The following is an 18151-nucleotide window of genomic DNA, read 5'->3' as shown; positions in this document are numbered from 1 at the left end:
TTTCTTCCAGTGGACTCATTACCACACTGTTTCTGAGAATCTATCACACAAGCATTTCAGAGAAACCCAGCTTATGGAAGCTGCTTGCTTGTGAACATCTAATCAAGTACTTGCACTGTCATTGTAAGGTCTTTTTTTTTTTTTGGCATGACAGCATAGTCATTTGCCAATAGCTGCTTCTCCCACTTGCTGAATTGGTCCTTAGCTAGGTAGGTTATAGCCTACAGTATTGAAAGGAACAGCTTCTGTTCTCTTCTGTGCCAGCCAAGTGATTCATCTCAATAGCTTGCCTTATAATTGTTATATATCCCTATGAAGCACTTGCAAAATATCATGGTTCCTTTGCAGAACAGCTGTATTCTAGCATTATCAGAAAATCCCTTCCACAGATCTTTTCACAGATAATCCTGTAAATCAATTTTACCAAGCTAGGCTATGCATACAGAGGCACAACTAAATTTGGTTCCTGAAAAACACTGTCTCTGATTTTGATCACTAACATTCTAATTTTCATGCTGAGAACAGATGCCGCGAGGACTTTTGCTGATTGCTTTTTGACTTTATGGCTTCTCAAATGTCCTTTCCCATTGTTAATCTGTGTGATGTTTTTCCAGTCCATTCTAAACATGTTATTAGAGAGCTAGAAACAGCAAAAATATGTACTTATTTGACATTAAGTCTTGAAAGAAGTGTTTTTTCTTCTTCTCAGCAAACAGAAAGGAGCAAGAAATTAGTGATTCTACAAAAAAAATAGCCCTAGGATTAAAATGCATTGAGTACAGTGGAACTTACTTCTGAGTAGATACAAGTGGGAGTGTGATGCATATATTATTTGAGTTTCATTTTGAAATTAGAATTAGAGAAGTGTTTTAAGTAGAAAGTATTTGCTTCTCTACCACTCTTCACTAAAACTTTTGAATATCTGTTCTGTGCTTTTGAGTAACACTATTACACTGTATTTCTTTGATTCTAAGACAGCATTGATTGTAGGACGCACACTGATTTCAGTACCACAAACAGAAAGAGGCTTTGTGTGTGTATACATACATATATACATACATACATACATACATATACATATACATATATATATATGAGAGAGAGAGAGAGAGAAAGAGAGCACCTGAATTTCTAAGATATATTCTGTTTTCAGAGGTGTTTATGTGGGAGAAAAAGTTCATCTTAGAAGAGAAGAAATACAGTGTTTATTTTGGCAATCTAAATGAGATTGCCAAACATTTATGTTTGTGATTAACTGTAATATCTTTTTCCCCCCTGCAGGATGATCCTTTGCGAAATATAAACCTTGCTATGGACGTTGCAGAAAAATATCTAGATATCCCAAAGATGTTGGATGCAGAAGGTGGGAGCTGATGTGTATTTAATCAGTGTTAGGCTGGATCTAAAATAATCATTCCACATCCTTTCTTTTCAAATGTTTTCACAAAAGCACCTTTTCATGTAATTCTTTATCAAACATTGTGATGTCAGTTTTTCTATGTATCAAATATGCTTCTATACATATCTCAAGGGGTAGCTACTCTGGGAAGGGTGGAGCTACTTTGTGATGCCTGTCATGTGTCATCATGACTTTGATGTAACTGGAAAGGCAGCTTGGGATGGAATTAAGACAACTTAGAAGTTACTTATTAGGGCCAAACTAATGTGATGCTAAATTCACTTGTGAGAAGGTTGGTAGGCTTTGGACAAGGGCCACTGAAATGTGAGTGGGCCAAATCCAAGTCTAGGGGTATACGGGGGTTGCATTGCTGCTGACAATGTATTAGCCGCCGCTGCGGCCCCCCCCCCCACCCCCGTATACCCCTAGACCTGGCTCTGACTCACCCTAAGTCCCATTAAGCTATTTGCTCAGGAATAGAAGCAAGAAAGCGGTAGTGAATTTGTATCTTGCTTTTGGGCTTCCCACAGTTATCTGGAACCAATTGCTAAAGCAGACAGGCCTTTCTTTCTTATGTCTATGTATACACTCTTCCTCTTTCACCCTGATCCTTTTATTTTTGTGGCAATTTCTGCCTGGGTTTCACAACACTTAGATTTTGATTAGTTTATTTAATCAGTGAGGTTGGCTACTTAGAAAGAAGAACACATACAACAGTGCTGGCTACTACCCAATTCCAGCTAGTTAGGGGGAATTGAATGATAATCCAACACATCGGAAAGGCTCCAGGTTGGGGAAGGCTGATGTAGGTGCAGTACATGTCTTGAATTTGGAAATGCTCCAATGAAATCAAGTTATATGCATTATTTCCCCTTTTTTTGTAGATATTGTGAATACCCCCAAGCCTGATGAGAGAGCTATCATGACTTATGTTTCCTGCTTTTACCATGCTTTTGCTGGAGCAGAGCAGGTAGTTATAATTTATTTATTTATTACTTCCATCCATGTTTGTTTTTACGTGTTGTGGATTTCCACTGGGTTTATTATTTAACCTGAAGTTTCTTTCTTTGTTAATTATCAATGACAAGTAGTTATGAGAATCTACCTTTGATTCTGAAACACTATAGCCATCTTTATTTTAAAGAACCAGAATTACATACAACATTTTAAACACTTTTATGAATTCTGTCACAATTTTCTTTCCTTTCAAAACAATATGATTTGATGTCAAAAAAGGCAGTTTGCAGAAAAGTAAAAAAAAAATCTCACCAATTCTAATGCTGATTAGATTTACACAAATTCAGTACTGATTTTGTTTTTTAAAAAATTGAGTAATTTTCTGTATGGCTGAGAAATGTGTGTTTCTACTGAGATACATGCTAATGGAAAATAAGTTACCCTAGGAGACAGCTTTCTTGTTGCAACCCAGTGTTTCTAAAATCAATGTAGCCACTACGAGGTACTTAGAATAGTGTGGTCTTACTTACATGGCGTTCAAGCTGAATGGCCTGAATAAAGCAAGGTCCACTTGAGTTTAAATGGACAAGTAAAATTAGTGAGGCTAAGGATTGCCAAATAATAATAATAATAATAATAATAATAATAATAATAATAATTTATTTGTACCCTGCCACCATCTCCCCAAAGGAACTCAGGGCAGCAAACAAAGCACTCAAGGTGCTACACATAAAATAGAATTACATATCATCAAAACAATACATAATTTGACTGAATACAAACAATGAACAACGTCAATCAATAAAATTAAAAATTAAAAAAAAATTCTAAAACACAGTCATACCTGTGGGTCATTGGGTTTCTTCAAACAAGAACTAAAGCACTGAATAACAATGGTCGGCATCATCACATGACCATGCTCCCTATAGCTTCTGCAGTTTCTGAGCCATCTTCAAAGGCAACCCCACAAAGAGTGCATTACACCAGTCCATTCTGGATATAACTAAGGCATGGATCACCATGTACAACATTAATTATTATAGTTTTAATTAGTTTTATATGGATTTTATTATGTGATATTCAATGTTTTTAATTATATGTATGTATGTATGTATGTATGTATGTTTATGGCATCTAATTGTTGTCAATCTGTATGCCACCTTGAGTCACCTTCAGGCTGAAAAGAGCGGGATAAAAATGTTGTAAGTAAATAAATAAATACAAGTCAGGCTTCTCTAGGTAAGGTTGCAGCTTGCGCACAAATTTTAACTGTGCAAATGCCCTCCCAGCCACTTCTGACACCTGAGTTTCAAGTATCAGTTATGAATCCAGGAGGACCCCCAGACTGTGGGCCTGTGTCCTCAGAGGGAGTGTAACCCCGTTGAGAACCAGTTGCTACCCTACACCCTGATCAGCCTTGCGACTGACTAGGAGGACCTCTGTCTTGTCTGAATTAAGCCTCAGCTTGTTGGCTGTCATCCAGTCCATCAGAGCTGTGACACTACACCAATACTAAGCTTTCCTTAATTCTTGCTTTTGCTGTCCTTCTCTTTCTCCCTACAGGAGAAACAAAGCAGTTTACAATAAGACTAAAATACGTACAAATCTGATGAAAATAAAAGAGTTAAAAGTACAATTGAACATGTTTTCATATTAAAAGTGCCATTATATATTTTTAAAAATGCAAAATTGTTAAAATATATTTTGATAGAAAGTTAAAAATAAAAAGATCACCTGTAACCATATAATGGACAGATGTCAGAGCTGGGGCCAGCCTAGCTTACCATGGAAGGGAATTCCACATCCCAGAGGAAATCACTGAGAAGGTTCTCTCTTGTGACCTCCGCAGGCAGGCTTGTGATCATGGTAGGACTGAGAGAAAACCATCCCTTGAGGTTGGCAATATTCTGATATCTTCCTATGGGGAGATATAATCATCAAGAAGTCAACTATGATTGAGGAGTGATGCTATAATATCTCAGTGTTGTGTAGATCATCCAAGATTGGTCAAATTGCCTCTGGAAAAATATAGACGAGGAAAAACATCTGTAAAAAGTATCAAGCTACGTAAAATAGCTTCACCAAGGTTCTCATTCCCTAATCTGCCTCTTGCATGATATATGTATTTAGTTGACATCTATTTTTATATTATCCTTTGGTTTCTCTTTTTGTTTGTCTCAAACATTATTTTCTGAGTTTTTCTGGGTGATAATTACTCAGACAGTGTCCAGATGGTAGCATAATTGAAGTTACTTTGAGTTATCATCATCTTTGAGTTCACACGCCATCCTGAGAATGTCATCTACATCACCATTGGCAGAGATGAAACCCAAAATAGCTCTTACAGACAGCAAGCAATTCATCAAATGAATAGTGATGTAATTGGTGATAATGATCCGTACATCCTACATGCCCATGTTTTCCCTAACTTTTACTTTTAAAAATCAGTTCAATAAATACAAAAGAGAAAACCTATAGTATTACATTTGAACAGAATAGTATCACATTACATCTAATGTATTTGATGATATGGACTAATTCAGTTGTGCCCTTGCAATTCATATTTTGTTTCTAGACTTAGAAAAGACAGTCAAAGGGGTTTAGGGTGAAAGTGGAATTCCTAGGCTTTGAGTGGGATAAGCTCCTAGAGGTTCAGTGCAACCCGCACTTATACTACAGCCTTGGTAGCTAACCACTTCATATGTAAATAAGTGTCTTTGTGACAATATTTCATTGCTTTGTTGATTCCTTTACATTAGTTCCTACATCCTTTCTTTTTTTCTCATGCAAACACGGAAAATATTTCCATGATTTATTCAATAGTTAGAATTGTTTACCTAATGCATCTTATAAGCAAGAAATAATAGCTGAAGCAGCCTTGAATGACTGTGGCCTCTTAGAATCTTTTCTTATTGACAAGTTGTACATATAGTTGTGTATATATTTTTATGCTTAGATATACAGCCACAATTGACGACTTCCAAGTGGTTGCTTACACTGGCAAAACCACAGTCATTTTTTATCATAGTGCCTATTTCCTTCCAGGTTACCATCATCTCATAAATGTTTTGATGAAATAGCTTTTCACACTAAAGATTGTTGTGCATGAATATATACTTAAACAGGGGCAGGGGGATCTTTGTATCAACAGCCTAACAAAGGGTTGCTGTGAGTTTTTTGGGTTGCATGGCCATATTCCAGAAGCATTCTCTCCTGATGTTTCGCCCATATCTATGGCAGGTATCCTCAAAAGTTGAGGGGATGCCTGCCATAGATGTGGGTGAAACACCAGGGGAGAATGCTTCTGGAACATGGCCATACAGCCCGGAAAACTCAAAGCAACCCAGCGATTCCAGCCACGAAAGCCTTCGACAGCTTAACAAAGCATTGCATTTCCCTCTTTTCAGAACACCAGCTCATGCCTTTTGATAGAATTTTAATATTTAACAGTCTGAGCATTAGAAAGATTAATAGTCCATACAGCACTTTCAATTAAATGGAGTTAGAAAATGGATTTATCACTGCAAACATTTATCTAGACGTCTGCATGGCAAAAATCCATCTGTATGTCATCTTTTGAATTCATGCAAGAAAGATGATGCAAATTTTCATTAAAAGCATTTTCTTTCTTGGATCTGTGTGACTGAGTACAATCTGCTTGGAAATATTGTGCAAACTCTAGTGAAAGACTTTGGTCATGCTGTCGTTTTATGTGGTGCTCACACAAAGATTGTGTGTTCATTGGGAATGCAGAAAGCAATCCTTCTAATATTAAAAAGTGATACATTACAGTGTGGTCTCTTGTGGAAACCCCACATCGTTGTTCACGAAGCCTAATAGCACAGGTCATTAGGGGAATATCTGTTGGCTTTTTGGGGCCTGGGGAAATTAGGTAGCTTGAATGAATGCCCCTGTACCTTATAAGCAAAAGCCACTTCAGTGGGCATGCCTATAAACTTCCTTTGTCATAAGCAATGCATGGTCATTCTTATTTTGTTTTGGTTTTTATGCTCTGTATTTTGCAGGCGGAAACAGCAGCTAATCGGATTTGTAAGGTACTTGCTGTGAACCAAGAAAATGAAAAGTTGATGGAAGAGTATGAAAGACTAGCAAGTGAGGTAAAGAAATCCGGACACAATTGTGAAGTAGTTATTTTGATAATAAATAAAGTGCATTTCGGTATGCAACCACATAACAGCAAAGCAACATTTGTGCAAAGCAATTGTTTCTAGTAGAGTATCTTTCTATTCAGATATGGCAATTAAGTGGAAAAGAGAACATCTCCATTGCATTTGACATGATCTTTGTTTGAATTGGAAGTAAATTTGTTGCTTTTTTATCTTGCAATGTAAAATCTATGTCATTGGTTCTCAACCTGTGTGTCTCCAGGTGTTTTGGCCTAGAACTCCCAGAAATCCCGGCCAGTTTACCAGCTGTTAGGATTTCTGGGAGTTGAAGGCCAAAACATCTGGGGATCCACAGGTTGAGAACCACTGATCTATGTATTTTTAAATGCAAAATATTTCTTATGTTTGTTTTGCCTGGCTGCAACCTGATACTTGCTACCAAACTTTAGATTTTAGTCACTCATAAAACAGTTGGTGTTTGGGTTGTAATAAATTGCTAATTCAGGTTACAAAGAGATTCCCCCTTCAGACAAACAGAGAGGAAAATTTTGCAGCTGTTGGAAAGTAATATCAGTTAAACTGCATATGTTTCTTACTTAATTATGAGGTTTCTGACAATGATAACTCAATGCTAATGCTCTTTAGTTAGTCATAACTAGAAAGTCTTGTGGAAATGGCAGCTGTAAGTACCAAAGCCATGCACATTCTGTTCTTTAGTGATGGTGAATACACACACATTGTGTTACATTGTCTCCTTGCAGTGCCATCCTTCAGTCCAACAACTGCCCCCACTTTGGCAATATATATGGTTTGTGGTTGCAGAGATATAGCAGTTTCAAATTGAGTCCATTTTGTTCAAGATTATTATTTTGTGATTATTTAATTTATTTATATCCTGACTTATTTATACCCTGTGGGAATTCAAGGTGGCTAACAATCCTACACTTCAGTCAAAGTTATAAAAGTGCAATGCAAAGATTAAAAAACAAATACTACAGTGTGGATTGAGGTAAAAATAGATTAAAACATAATAAATATATTTCAAATAGCTTTAAAAACTCACCCCACCTCTGCAGAATCCCACCTACTTGTGGAAGACCAGCAGGAATTTGCATATATGTATTTATATTACCAAAGTAGGGATGACTGTTGAATGTAGCACATCCTATAATCATACTCTTTTTTGTGCTGTAAATAAAGGATTATTTAGATCAAAGTGCAAATTTGTTTAAGCATTACTTCATGCTGAACTTTGTATGCATTTCACTCACTGCATAATCACCCCAATGAATAGACCCTTTTTGAATTTCCTTTGGAGCCAAATGTGCTTTTTCCCCCTGTTCAAGGAATGGGGCGCTCCTTGTTGAAGAAGATAGGGGATGATTTTTGCTAGTTCCTTTTTCCAGTTGCAGCTTCCATTGTCACTTTCCATGTCATTCTGAATGAACCTCAAGATCAACCTTTCATGGAGGCCAGGGGTGTTTAGGGAAGAAAAATTAACAAAAATGGCTGTTCTCTTTCTTCCACTGATGACAGGTCTGGATCTAACTCTTTTTCCACAAAATGTCAAAACTACAAAATCAAAATATTTCATATAAATTCGAGATCCTTTGTATACTCTTTTGTCTTAGCTGCCTTTTCTGTGATTTCACATATGCACAACACAGCTTTTAGAATGGATTCGCCGTACAACTCCTTGGCTTGAAAACAGGACCCCAGAGAAGACTATGGCAACTATGCAGAAGAAGTTAGAGGACTTCAGAGATTATCGCCGAAAACACAAGCCTCCCAAAGTCCAAGAAAAATGCCAGCTAGAGATCAATTTTAATACATTGCAGACAAAATTGAGGATCAGCAATAGACCAGCTTTCATGCCATCCGAAGGGAAAATGGTTTCGGTAAGTAGAGGTTCCTATGCATCTTCCTTTTGGGTTCTTGAATGGTGCGTCAAACTTGGGAAACTGCAAAAAACCTATTCAGACTTAATCCCATCAATGCTAAACAATTTGGATTTAATTCCCATCATTAAGTGGAATGAAGGGAAATACAGATATATAATATACTCTAAATAGATTTGCAGCAGTTCATTTATTCACTTCACTTTATTTCTTAATTAGTCGCATTTATTAATAAACATTTATTAATGTTTGCCATCTTCAGGAGAGCCTAGGTGGCATCAGCAGCTGTGTGTTAGGCTAGAACCCTGAAGAGCAGGGTTTGATTCCCGCTTAGTCCGAGGCCACTGGATGGCCCCTGCCAGTTTTAAGGGGCCACGGTGGTGCAGTGGGTTAAACTGTTGAGTTGATGAACTTGTTGACCAGAAGGTCAGTGGTTTGAATCCACGGAACGGGGTGAGCTCTTATTGATAGCCCCAGCTTCTGTCAACCTAGCAGTTCAAAACATGCAAATGTGTGTAAATTAATAGACACCACTCTGGCGGGAAGGTAACTGTGCTCCATGCAGTCATGCTGGCCACATGACCTAGGAGGAGTCTATGGACAATGCTGGCTCTTCAGTTTATAAATGGAGATAAGCACCCACCCCCCCAAGTTGGAATCGACTAGACATAATGTAAGGGGAAAACTTTACCGTTACATCTTCATATTTTGCTGAATAATACGATACACTCTGAATTTTGTCTTGGCCTTTGCTCTTTGTGTAGGTTGTCTGCCTTTAATTTGTATATGTACACACAATGTGAACAATAAGAGATGATTACATCTTCTTGATGTAATTAACTTGAAAAAATAGGCATTTTTTACTTTGCTGATTCTTACAATGATCCTTCTTCTCTAGGCCTGCATTTAATGAGCAGAGGAAGGTAAAACTGAAAAATTGAAGTGAAGTGAATAAATGAACTGCTGCAAATCTATTTAGAGTATACCTGAAAACCATAAGCATTTTAAATTGTTGTTACTACTTGTGGAATAATAGAGCTCTTCGTTTATGGTATTATTAGCATCAGTTTGTTTTCCTAGCAGACTGGAAACTGCCAGGATTTCTCCCCAACTTCCTAACACCTAATTGATGGTTCCAGGACAGTATAGTCATTTTCAATTCTCTTCCACTTGGCTTTAAATGTTACTTGTATAACATCTCTCTCCCTCCCTTTTTTTCCTTTGTGTGTGTGTGGTTTTCATGACTTTATTCTGGCATTTCAGATGTTTCTTTTCTTGTATATAACGCTTGCCCTTTCAGGCAAAAGCTTTCTCAGTAGTGGAACTATATTCAGCCCTAATATAATGTAACAGTAGTTTCACTAGGTGTGAAGCCAAGGAACACTACTTTCACTGTATATAAAACCCTGGATGCTTATCTCCATACATTTCATAGGATATTGCCAGTGCTTGGCAAAGACTTGAACAAGCAGAGAAGGGCTATGAGGAATGGCTGCTGAATGAAATAAGAAGGCTTGAACGACTTGAACATCTGGCTGCTAAATTTCGACAAAAAGCGTCTTCGCATGAGACATGGGCATATGGTAAGCTGTTGTCAGGGGCAATATGTGTGCAATCATCCCTCATCCCATTATGATGATTTTATGGAATTTTTCAGTTTAAATTAGTATGTACTTTTAAATAAAAAGAAGTGGTTGGGGATTGTAATGAGTAACTGAAAGGTGTGCAGTAATTTTGGAGCAGAAAATGGTATAGGTTAGTGGGAACTGCTTTAAATTTCCTTAACTTATAATATTTTAGAATAATCTAGAATCAACCCTATATAGCTCGGTTTAAAAAATCTGGAGTCTGTACTTACTGCCACTTTCCCTAAGAGAATAGTATTGTATTATCCTTTATTCAATTTTTCAGTTTTACCTTCCTCTGCTCATTAAATGCAGGCCTAGAGAAGAAGGATCATTGTAAGAATCAGCAAAGTAAAAAATGCCTATTTTTTCAAGTTAATTACATCAAGAAGATGTAATCATCTCTTATTGTTCACATTGTGTGTATATTTGGCTTGTGTGACTGGTGACATATTCAGGAGCATACAGATCACTAGTAGCCTTATAAACATGCCAAATGATCCTCCTTCATCTTGCATTCCTACGCACACAGATAAGAGGTGTATGCAGCCTCTATGGGACTATTAAACGTGGTGATATAGGCTGTGTTCAACTTGATAGTTCACTAGTAGTGATGTAATGGTTCAAGGTCTTCTAGGGTCCAAGCCCGGGGATGTTTTGATGAGCAAGGATGATAGCATCATCTGCACCCTTCTGTGCCTTTAAAAACTTCCCTGTATCTCTAGCCATAGGTGTCTTGACACAAGCTGAGGCTCCAAGAGTATCACTGTGGCTTATCCCCTGTCCTGATTTTATAAAAAGCTAATAAAGGAACCGTTTTGAACTTTAAAAAATAATAAGCTACTAAATTGATTGATGGTGTGATTTTAATAGTGAAAGCATTGTTTTAAATGTTTTAATGTGCATTTAATTTTTTTTCACTTAAGTGTATTTTAGCTGTTTGTTGTCCAAAGGCATTGAATAATTGACACATGTAAAGCCACCTTGAGTCCCCTTTGGGGTAGAGAAAGGTGAGATACAAATAGAGTAAATAAATAAATAATAAATCAGCCAGTCTAGAAGTCATTCAGTCATTCAGCCAGTAGTCCATATAAACAAAGCCTGCAAGAAGTATAGCAAAATTGTAAATCGTAGCTAGTTCAAGGTCAGGAAAACATAAATGCAGAAGAGTACTACTAGTTATTATTATTATTATTATTATTATTATTATTATGTTCATTTATGCCCTTTTTGTTCTCTCCACAAGGAGATACAAAGTGGTCACATGTGAGGTTTGAAAATATCAAAGCTGCCAGGGAGATTTGTAGTAAACTGTTTCCAGATTCCAGGTGCCTAATTAAGACAGTGATTCCTATAAAATAATTGTTGGAAGTAACACACTCTTTGCCTCTTCATCGCTTAATGAATGATGGCAAGGGGTCCTCAGCATCGGAATACTTCTGTTGGGAAATAGGACCCTCTTCTGCTTCAACTCTAGGTTCTTTAATGAGAGCATAAATAGCAGAAGCTGCAGATTCATGGCAATCTGCCACCTCTTCTCCAACTGAATCCTCCAACTTCAGACAATGAGTTATAACAAGCATAAATAATAATTCAGTAATGCGATGTCACATATAGAAGAGCAATTGTGGTTCTCTAGAATCCAATTGTGGTTCTCTAGCTAAAAGTAGATCGTTTAGCCTACTGTTCCCATCAGCCTTGATAAGTATAGCTAATAGTGAGGGATGTTGCCATTCAAGAACATTAGGAGGACCACAGTTATCTATATCCAAACTGTAAAACTTGTATAGCAGTAGTTACCTTTTTTTGACCAGGGACCACTTGACCAGGGACCACTTTGGCCAGGGACCACTCTCCAACATTTGTTCCAAAAGGGTTACAAATCGGCTTTTGGTTTGCAGTGCTGATTCAGAAAATTGCATTGGATAGATCACATCAGCTCTAGTTTCTGATACATAACATATGCCTTGTTCAGCAACAGGGAAGGAATGGCAGGCAGCATGAAAGGAGCAGAAATAAAATAAAATAAAATAAAATAAAATAAAATAAAATAAAATAAAATAAAATAAAGGGGAAAGAGGCTCGCAGACCAGATTTTTGTCCTCGCGGCCCACAGGTTAAGAACCACTGTTATATAGTAGCATCATGTTGCCATGATTTGAAATTTATATTAAAATATTCTTGAGATTTGAATGTGGTGTATCTGACGCTTTGATGAGTAGCCATCCTCCCAAGAAATCTAAATGAATTTTCTTTCTGCCAGGGAGAGAGCAGATTCTGCAGCAAAAGGATTATGAAGCGGCTTCTCTGACTGAGATCCGTGCTTTGTTGAGGAAACATGAGGCCTTTGAGAGCGACTTGGCTGCTCACCAGGACAGGGTGGAACAGATTGCTGCCATTGCCCAGGAGCTGAAGTATGTTCCATTTAGAGGCACACAGCTGCTGACATTTAACTGATAAACTCTTTCCAATAAATTTGATAGTGTCATAGGTACAATGCAAAAATTCCACAGATAACTTTGTAAGTGTTATTATCTTGGCCTGCGTGTTGAAAACCTTTCTTATTTCCTCCTAAACTAAAAATAGAGGTGCCTCAGCAGGGCAAAGATTGCTGTGCTAAATTAATAATAAAACTTTGCTTGTCCTGCCTTCCTGGTCATTGGCTCTGCTGTATGAGATGCAAATTCTGGTGTCACATGATGAAAATGAATGATGGTTAAAGTTACTTCTTTCTCAAGTAGCACTGATCAGAATGGTATATATTTAAAATACTGTATACACTCATGCATAAGTCTAGAAATTTTAGTTACAAAATTAATCCAAAAACATCTGGATCAATTTATCCAGCAGGCGAATATAAGCACTGTACCTTTGCTCTTATGAAAAAAAAAGAAAAAAAAAAGGAAGCATATCCTACTTTGAGTCAAGTGGTGAAAGGCAAGAGTTTGGTCTGTCCTGTGCCAGCCTAAAAGAAGGACTTTCTTCTACTCTCTCCACTTCCATTTCATTGCTGTCTTGTTTTTTGTTTTCGTCTGGACAGGAAAATGAAGGCAGTGGCAGCCAGAGGTGGCTGACCTTCTGGTATTTTCACCCTTATGAATGGCCCTCAACTTATCCATGAGTCATATCAAGACCCATAATTTTGGCACCAAAACTTGCCCTTGACTTATTCATGAGGTTGACTTCTACAGAAGTATATACAGTAACTGCCAAGTTGTAAATAGAACTCTTGTTGTATCAACAATATAAACATATACAATATATATATATATATATATATATATATATATATGTGAGAGGAAGTCACAGGGAGGAGGGAGCAAGCTTGTTTTCTGCTTCCTTGGAGACTAGGACGCGGAACAATGGCTTCAAACTACAAGAGAGGAGATTCCATCTGAACATTAGGAAGAACTTCCTGACTGTGAGAGCCGTTCAGCAGTGGAACTCTCTGCCCCGGGGTGTGGTGGAGGCTCCTTCTTTGGAGGCTTTTAAGCAGAGGCTGGATGGCCATTTGTCAGGGGTGATTTGAATGCAATATTCCTGCTTCTTGGCAGGGGGTTGGACTGGATGGCCCATGAGGTCTCTTCCAACTCTATGATTCTATGATTCTATGATTCTATGATTCATTATTTTCACATACACTTTCTTTATGTTCATCCCTTGGTACACATACCTCTGTCTCTTCTCTCCCCCCCCCCCCCCCATACTCATTACTTTTCTGACATTATATAAGTTACGTGCCTTAGAAAGTGCTTAATTTTGGCTGAAATGTTTGGTATTAAGTAGTTAAATATGTTTATTTGTCTGTTACAGTAAGTCTGTCTTCTATCATGGGTAGCTTTTAGCAGATTCCCAAGGTCATAATCTAATGTGGATATCAGCCAGCAAGGAAGAAAGGTTCTTGGAAAGTTTAGTTTTATGGATTACCACAAGTTCTATATGCTTTGGATCCCACCTATCTTCATGACCGCATCTCTTTCTATGAGCCGGTGCAGGCTCTGAGATCAACAGGGAAGCCCCTCCTGTCCACCACTGTCTCAAGCCTGGTTGCTGGGGATGAGAAAGAGGGCCTTATCTGTGGTAGCCCCTTGGCTCTGGAATACTGTCCCAAAAGAGAATAGATTAGCCCCCACCCTTCAGTCCTTCCGTTCCAACCTGAAAACATGGATCTTCAGACAGGCCTTTGACCTTGAGTAGGCTGAATCTCCCAAAAGACAGACACCATAATGACAGTTAGTTTTATCTACTGTTGTTTTAATATTGTATTATTTTGATTTTATGCTACTTGTGATGACACAGGTTGTTACAACTTTATGTGACTTATACTTTTGTACTGTTTTTACCTGTTGTATGTTATATGTGCACCCTGGAGTGCCTTCTAAGCTGCCCCAAGTCTCTTTGGGGAGATGGTGGCAGGATATAAATAAAGATGATGATGATGATGATGTTTAGAGGATTTATGAAATTATAGACCAATTATAGACCAAAAAAGGGAGACAAAAAGGAAAAGAATTATTTCCAGCCATCTTCACTACAAATATAAACAAGTTTCACTGTTCATTATAAGCAAATATGGTAGTTCAACTTAAAAAAAGTCTTTTTATGGTGTCATGAGATAACTTTTATGGAAAAGCAAGGATTAGAAATATAAGAGAGAAGTTATTGGCTTTAGACATGGTTGGACTGAGAAATTTTGGATGTGAAATGGATGATAGTCTTTCAGTTAACTCTGGTAGTTGTTAGCCCAGTGCCTCTGAAGGATACGGCTCCTTTCTGCTTCCTGGATCTCCATGGCTCCATATTTTCCAGTCCTCCTTTCTTGGCAGTGAAAGTTTGCTATTTTTAGAGAACAATTGGTGTATGTGACCTTGGGCTACACTAGTTGCAATCCACTCTCAGCACTGCCATTTTCTCTTACAGCAGCTGAGTTTTGGAGCATAAAGGTTAAAGTTGTTAAAGGCTTGCCGATCAATGGTGTCTGGATAATTACTGCATCAATGTGTATTGTGTGCAAGGCTGCTTTGTTTCAGTTACCACCACTGCCTTGGGCTAGGCAGTATTGTCTCAGAAATATAACACCTACTTCATGAATGATCATAAACTTCTGAAGCAAAGACATTCAAAGTAATAAAAGGGAAAATTATAATGGATATCTCATTAATATGACTTATGCTACTAAGGGTAATCCAAATATTGTTTGTTAGGAGATGGGAATCATTACCTTTAGATATACATATAGTGCAGATCACATTAGATTTCATATTGGGAGAGAGGCACATATATATTAAATAAACAAATAGTTAATGTCTAGTTGTAATTAAATCCATTTGCAAATATATAACTAAGTTAAACCACAGTTATAATTCACCAAGAGTTAATGTGATTACTTTAGCAGTGTAACTATAACTTTTAAATATATTAAGGACTACAGGGTTGAGGTATGAGTGATGTATAAGTTTGGCTGGATCTACACTGCCATATAATTCAGGCTGGATCTACACTGCCATATCCAGATTATCAAAGCAGATAATCTGGATTTTATATGGCAGTGTAATTGGGGCCCCAGTTTCTGAATCCAGATTATTTGCTTTGAACTGGATAGTATGACTCTACACTGCCATATAATCCAGTTCAAAGCAGATAATCTGGATTCAGAAACTGGATAATATGTCAGTGTAGATGGGGCCTATGTGATTGAAGAGGAATGTCAAGGTTTGGCTTCTACTTCAGACCTTTTTTGGCCATTTATGCTTTGCTGTGGGTGCTAAGTCTGTGGCAAGGTGAATAGGAGGATAGGATACTATTTCGAACTGAACTCTAGTGGGTTAGTTGCATTTCAATTTTTAACAAGTAAATTTAAAAGTGATTCTGTTGATTACTTTTGAGAAAATGTAAAAAAAACAAACAAGCATTTCAGCTGTGGCAATTTCTAACTATTCTAGTGGTCCTTGAATTGATAACTGTGAGCAATTACTTTTGAAAATGGAATTTCAATGTTTTTTTTGCGATATGATTTTGTATTTACAGTTTACCATCCAGCGTAATTTACTTGGAATATTGACTCTAGGGCCTGTCTTTCAGCAACACAGAAGCACTATTATCCTGGTGTAAAGGATGTCTGGAGATGATGGGTATTGTAATCCAATACATGTGGAGGGGAAATACTGAGGAAGGCTGCCCTAACTGTTTGTTTCTCTTAAGACTTTTTTAAAATAAGGGTTCCACAGATCCCTTCAAAGGCTGGGTATTTTTACAAACGTCCCTTCCTTGTCTGGAATTTAAAATGTTCTTCTCATGTTAGAGTAAATCCTTGACTCAAATTGGTATGTACTCACATCATTATAATGTCTGCGATAAGTATTGGCATACAAAGAGTACTCTAATAGCAGCCAAGAGCTAAATGTAGCATATGATGAGACTCTCATGAACAAGTTAAGGACAGAGGACATACAGACCATCAGGAGAAGCCCACAGACTATCCAGTGTTGAAACTCAACCAAATCCTGGCACAAATTTGTAGTTCTCATCATGGATTTTGCTAGGCAGATGAATTAGTTAGCAGGGAAAAGCCCTTTCCCCATTTGTCTCTCTGTCTGCCTGTCTCCCTCACCTTTCTTGTTAGAGTGATATTTCTCAGAGACATTCCTCTTTTTCTAAGCACATGGCAAGCTCCTATGGCAAGCCCCTTGTTCTTCTCCTGTTAACATGGAGAGAAACAAGATGTCTGCTGTGAGAGTTAGATAGCTAGGCTGTTATTTACTTTCCTATCTAGTTATGTAATACTTTGAATAAAGGTTTTTTTTAATAACTTTTAAAGCTTGACTCTGCTTCTGTGTTGCTGAAGCTCAGTCACCCTACTGCTGGCACTAGAAACGTCTGATCTGCTGAACTGCTGCTAATTCTGTTGCTTCTGTTTTGCATTTTTTGAATGCTTGTTCCTTTTCGGAAATTATCCCCAACATCCAGTAGAATACCAAATTTTGCTACAAGCTGTCAAGGCTTGTAATTTTATGGGCTCCTCTGTTATTGCAAACTTGAGTGAGTTTCAAAAGCAGGTTTAGGAAGCTGCTGTATGTAACTAACTAGATAATTTGTTATTACAGTGTTTAATTGGACCTTTTTACTTTTTTTTTTTTTAAAAAGATTGTGTGTTGAAAGACGATGAAAATACAGCATTGGAATGGTATGCTAAGCCGAAACGCAAATGTAATACAAATATATCTACCTGCTTGTTGGCAAAGATCCTGCACCTTTAACAGATAGTATGTAAAAATAATTAGCAGCTGAATTTTTTCTTTGCCTGTGATAAAGTCACTTGGCTGACATATATGAATGACGCAAAAGCCCTGGACAAAAACCCATTTGGCAATCCCATAAAATTTATAGAACTAAGTTTATACAACCAGTGTTCTAAATCCAAAGTAAATTTTCTGATGTTATGAAGTCTAAGACTGGATATTACACCTAAACATTCATCCAGGTCTTTCCCAGGTAATATGAGAAAATGTAAAACCATGAGGTACCTCAAAGTGCATGCTGAAACATTGAAATTTAATGCTAATCCATGATAGCAACTGGAAAATATTTTCTAGATTAATGACTGTACAAATGGAGTCTTATGCGTTTATACTTTTATATGGCAGTTAGTTCACTGTTTACACTGTGACCCTGTTCTTGTAGTGAATTGGACTATCATGATGCCGCAAGTGTCAACGATAGATGTCAGAAGATATGTGATCAATGGGACAGGTTGGGGACGCTCACGCAGAAACGGAGAGAGGCACTGGAGGTAAAACAGATGTCAAAAAGCAGCTTAATATTTCTAAGGAGGTGATGTATTTTTTGCAGATGAGTATAATTTATTATAGCGAGCATATTCAGTAGTTTTACCCACTTCCTATATATGCTATCCACTTCCCATGACATGGCTCTTTGCTGCTTAGAAAAGGTATAACATTGCATTGTTGCCAAATGCTATTGTGAAGCCCCAATGGACTAATGTTGGAATGTAGGGGATGCTTCTTGCACCACCTTTAGGAAAATTGTTGCACAATGGGAATATTTCCCCATACAGTTCTAATCCAGTTGAGTATTACAGATCATTCTAAGGTTAGTTTTGTGGAAGCTATCATCCTTTGACTGCAG

General features: G+C 37.5%; 1 protein-coding gene across 1 annotated transcript in view; it reads left to right on the top strand.

Annotated features, from left to right (window-relative positions):
* Positions 1-18151, top strand: part of ACTN2 (actinin alpha 2) — a 75287-nt gene that overhangs the window by 39136 nt on the left and 18000 nt on the right. The window contains exons 7-13 of the mRNA XM_060753868.2: positions 1282-1363; positions 2284-2369; positions 6382-6474; positions 8151-8381; positions 9817-9964; positions 12270-12420; positions 17687-17795. Coding sequence (XP_060609851.2) covers positions 1282-1363; positions 2284-2369; positions 6382-6474; positions 8151-8381; positions 9817-9964; positions 12270-12420; positions 17687-17795 — 900 coding nt within the window. The remainder of the gene's footprint in view (positions 1-1281; positions 1364-2283; positions 2370-6381; positions 6475-8150; positions 8382-9816; positions 9965-12269; positions 12421-17686; positions 17796-18151) is intronic.

The sequence above is a fragment of the Anolis sagrei genome, chromosome 1 (genome assembly GCF_037176765.1).
Source record: "Anolis sagrei isolate rAnoSag1 chromosome 1, rAnoSag1.mat, whole genome shotgun sequence".
NCBI classification, from domain to species: Eukaryota; Metazoa; Chordata; class Lepidosauria; order Squamata; family Dactyloidae; genus Anolis; species Anolis sagrei.
The sequence above is the reverse complement of the archived record's forward strand: the minus strand, read 5'-3'. Positions and strand labels throughout refer to the sequence as shown.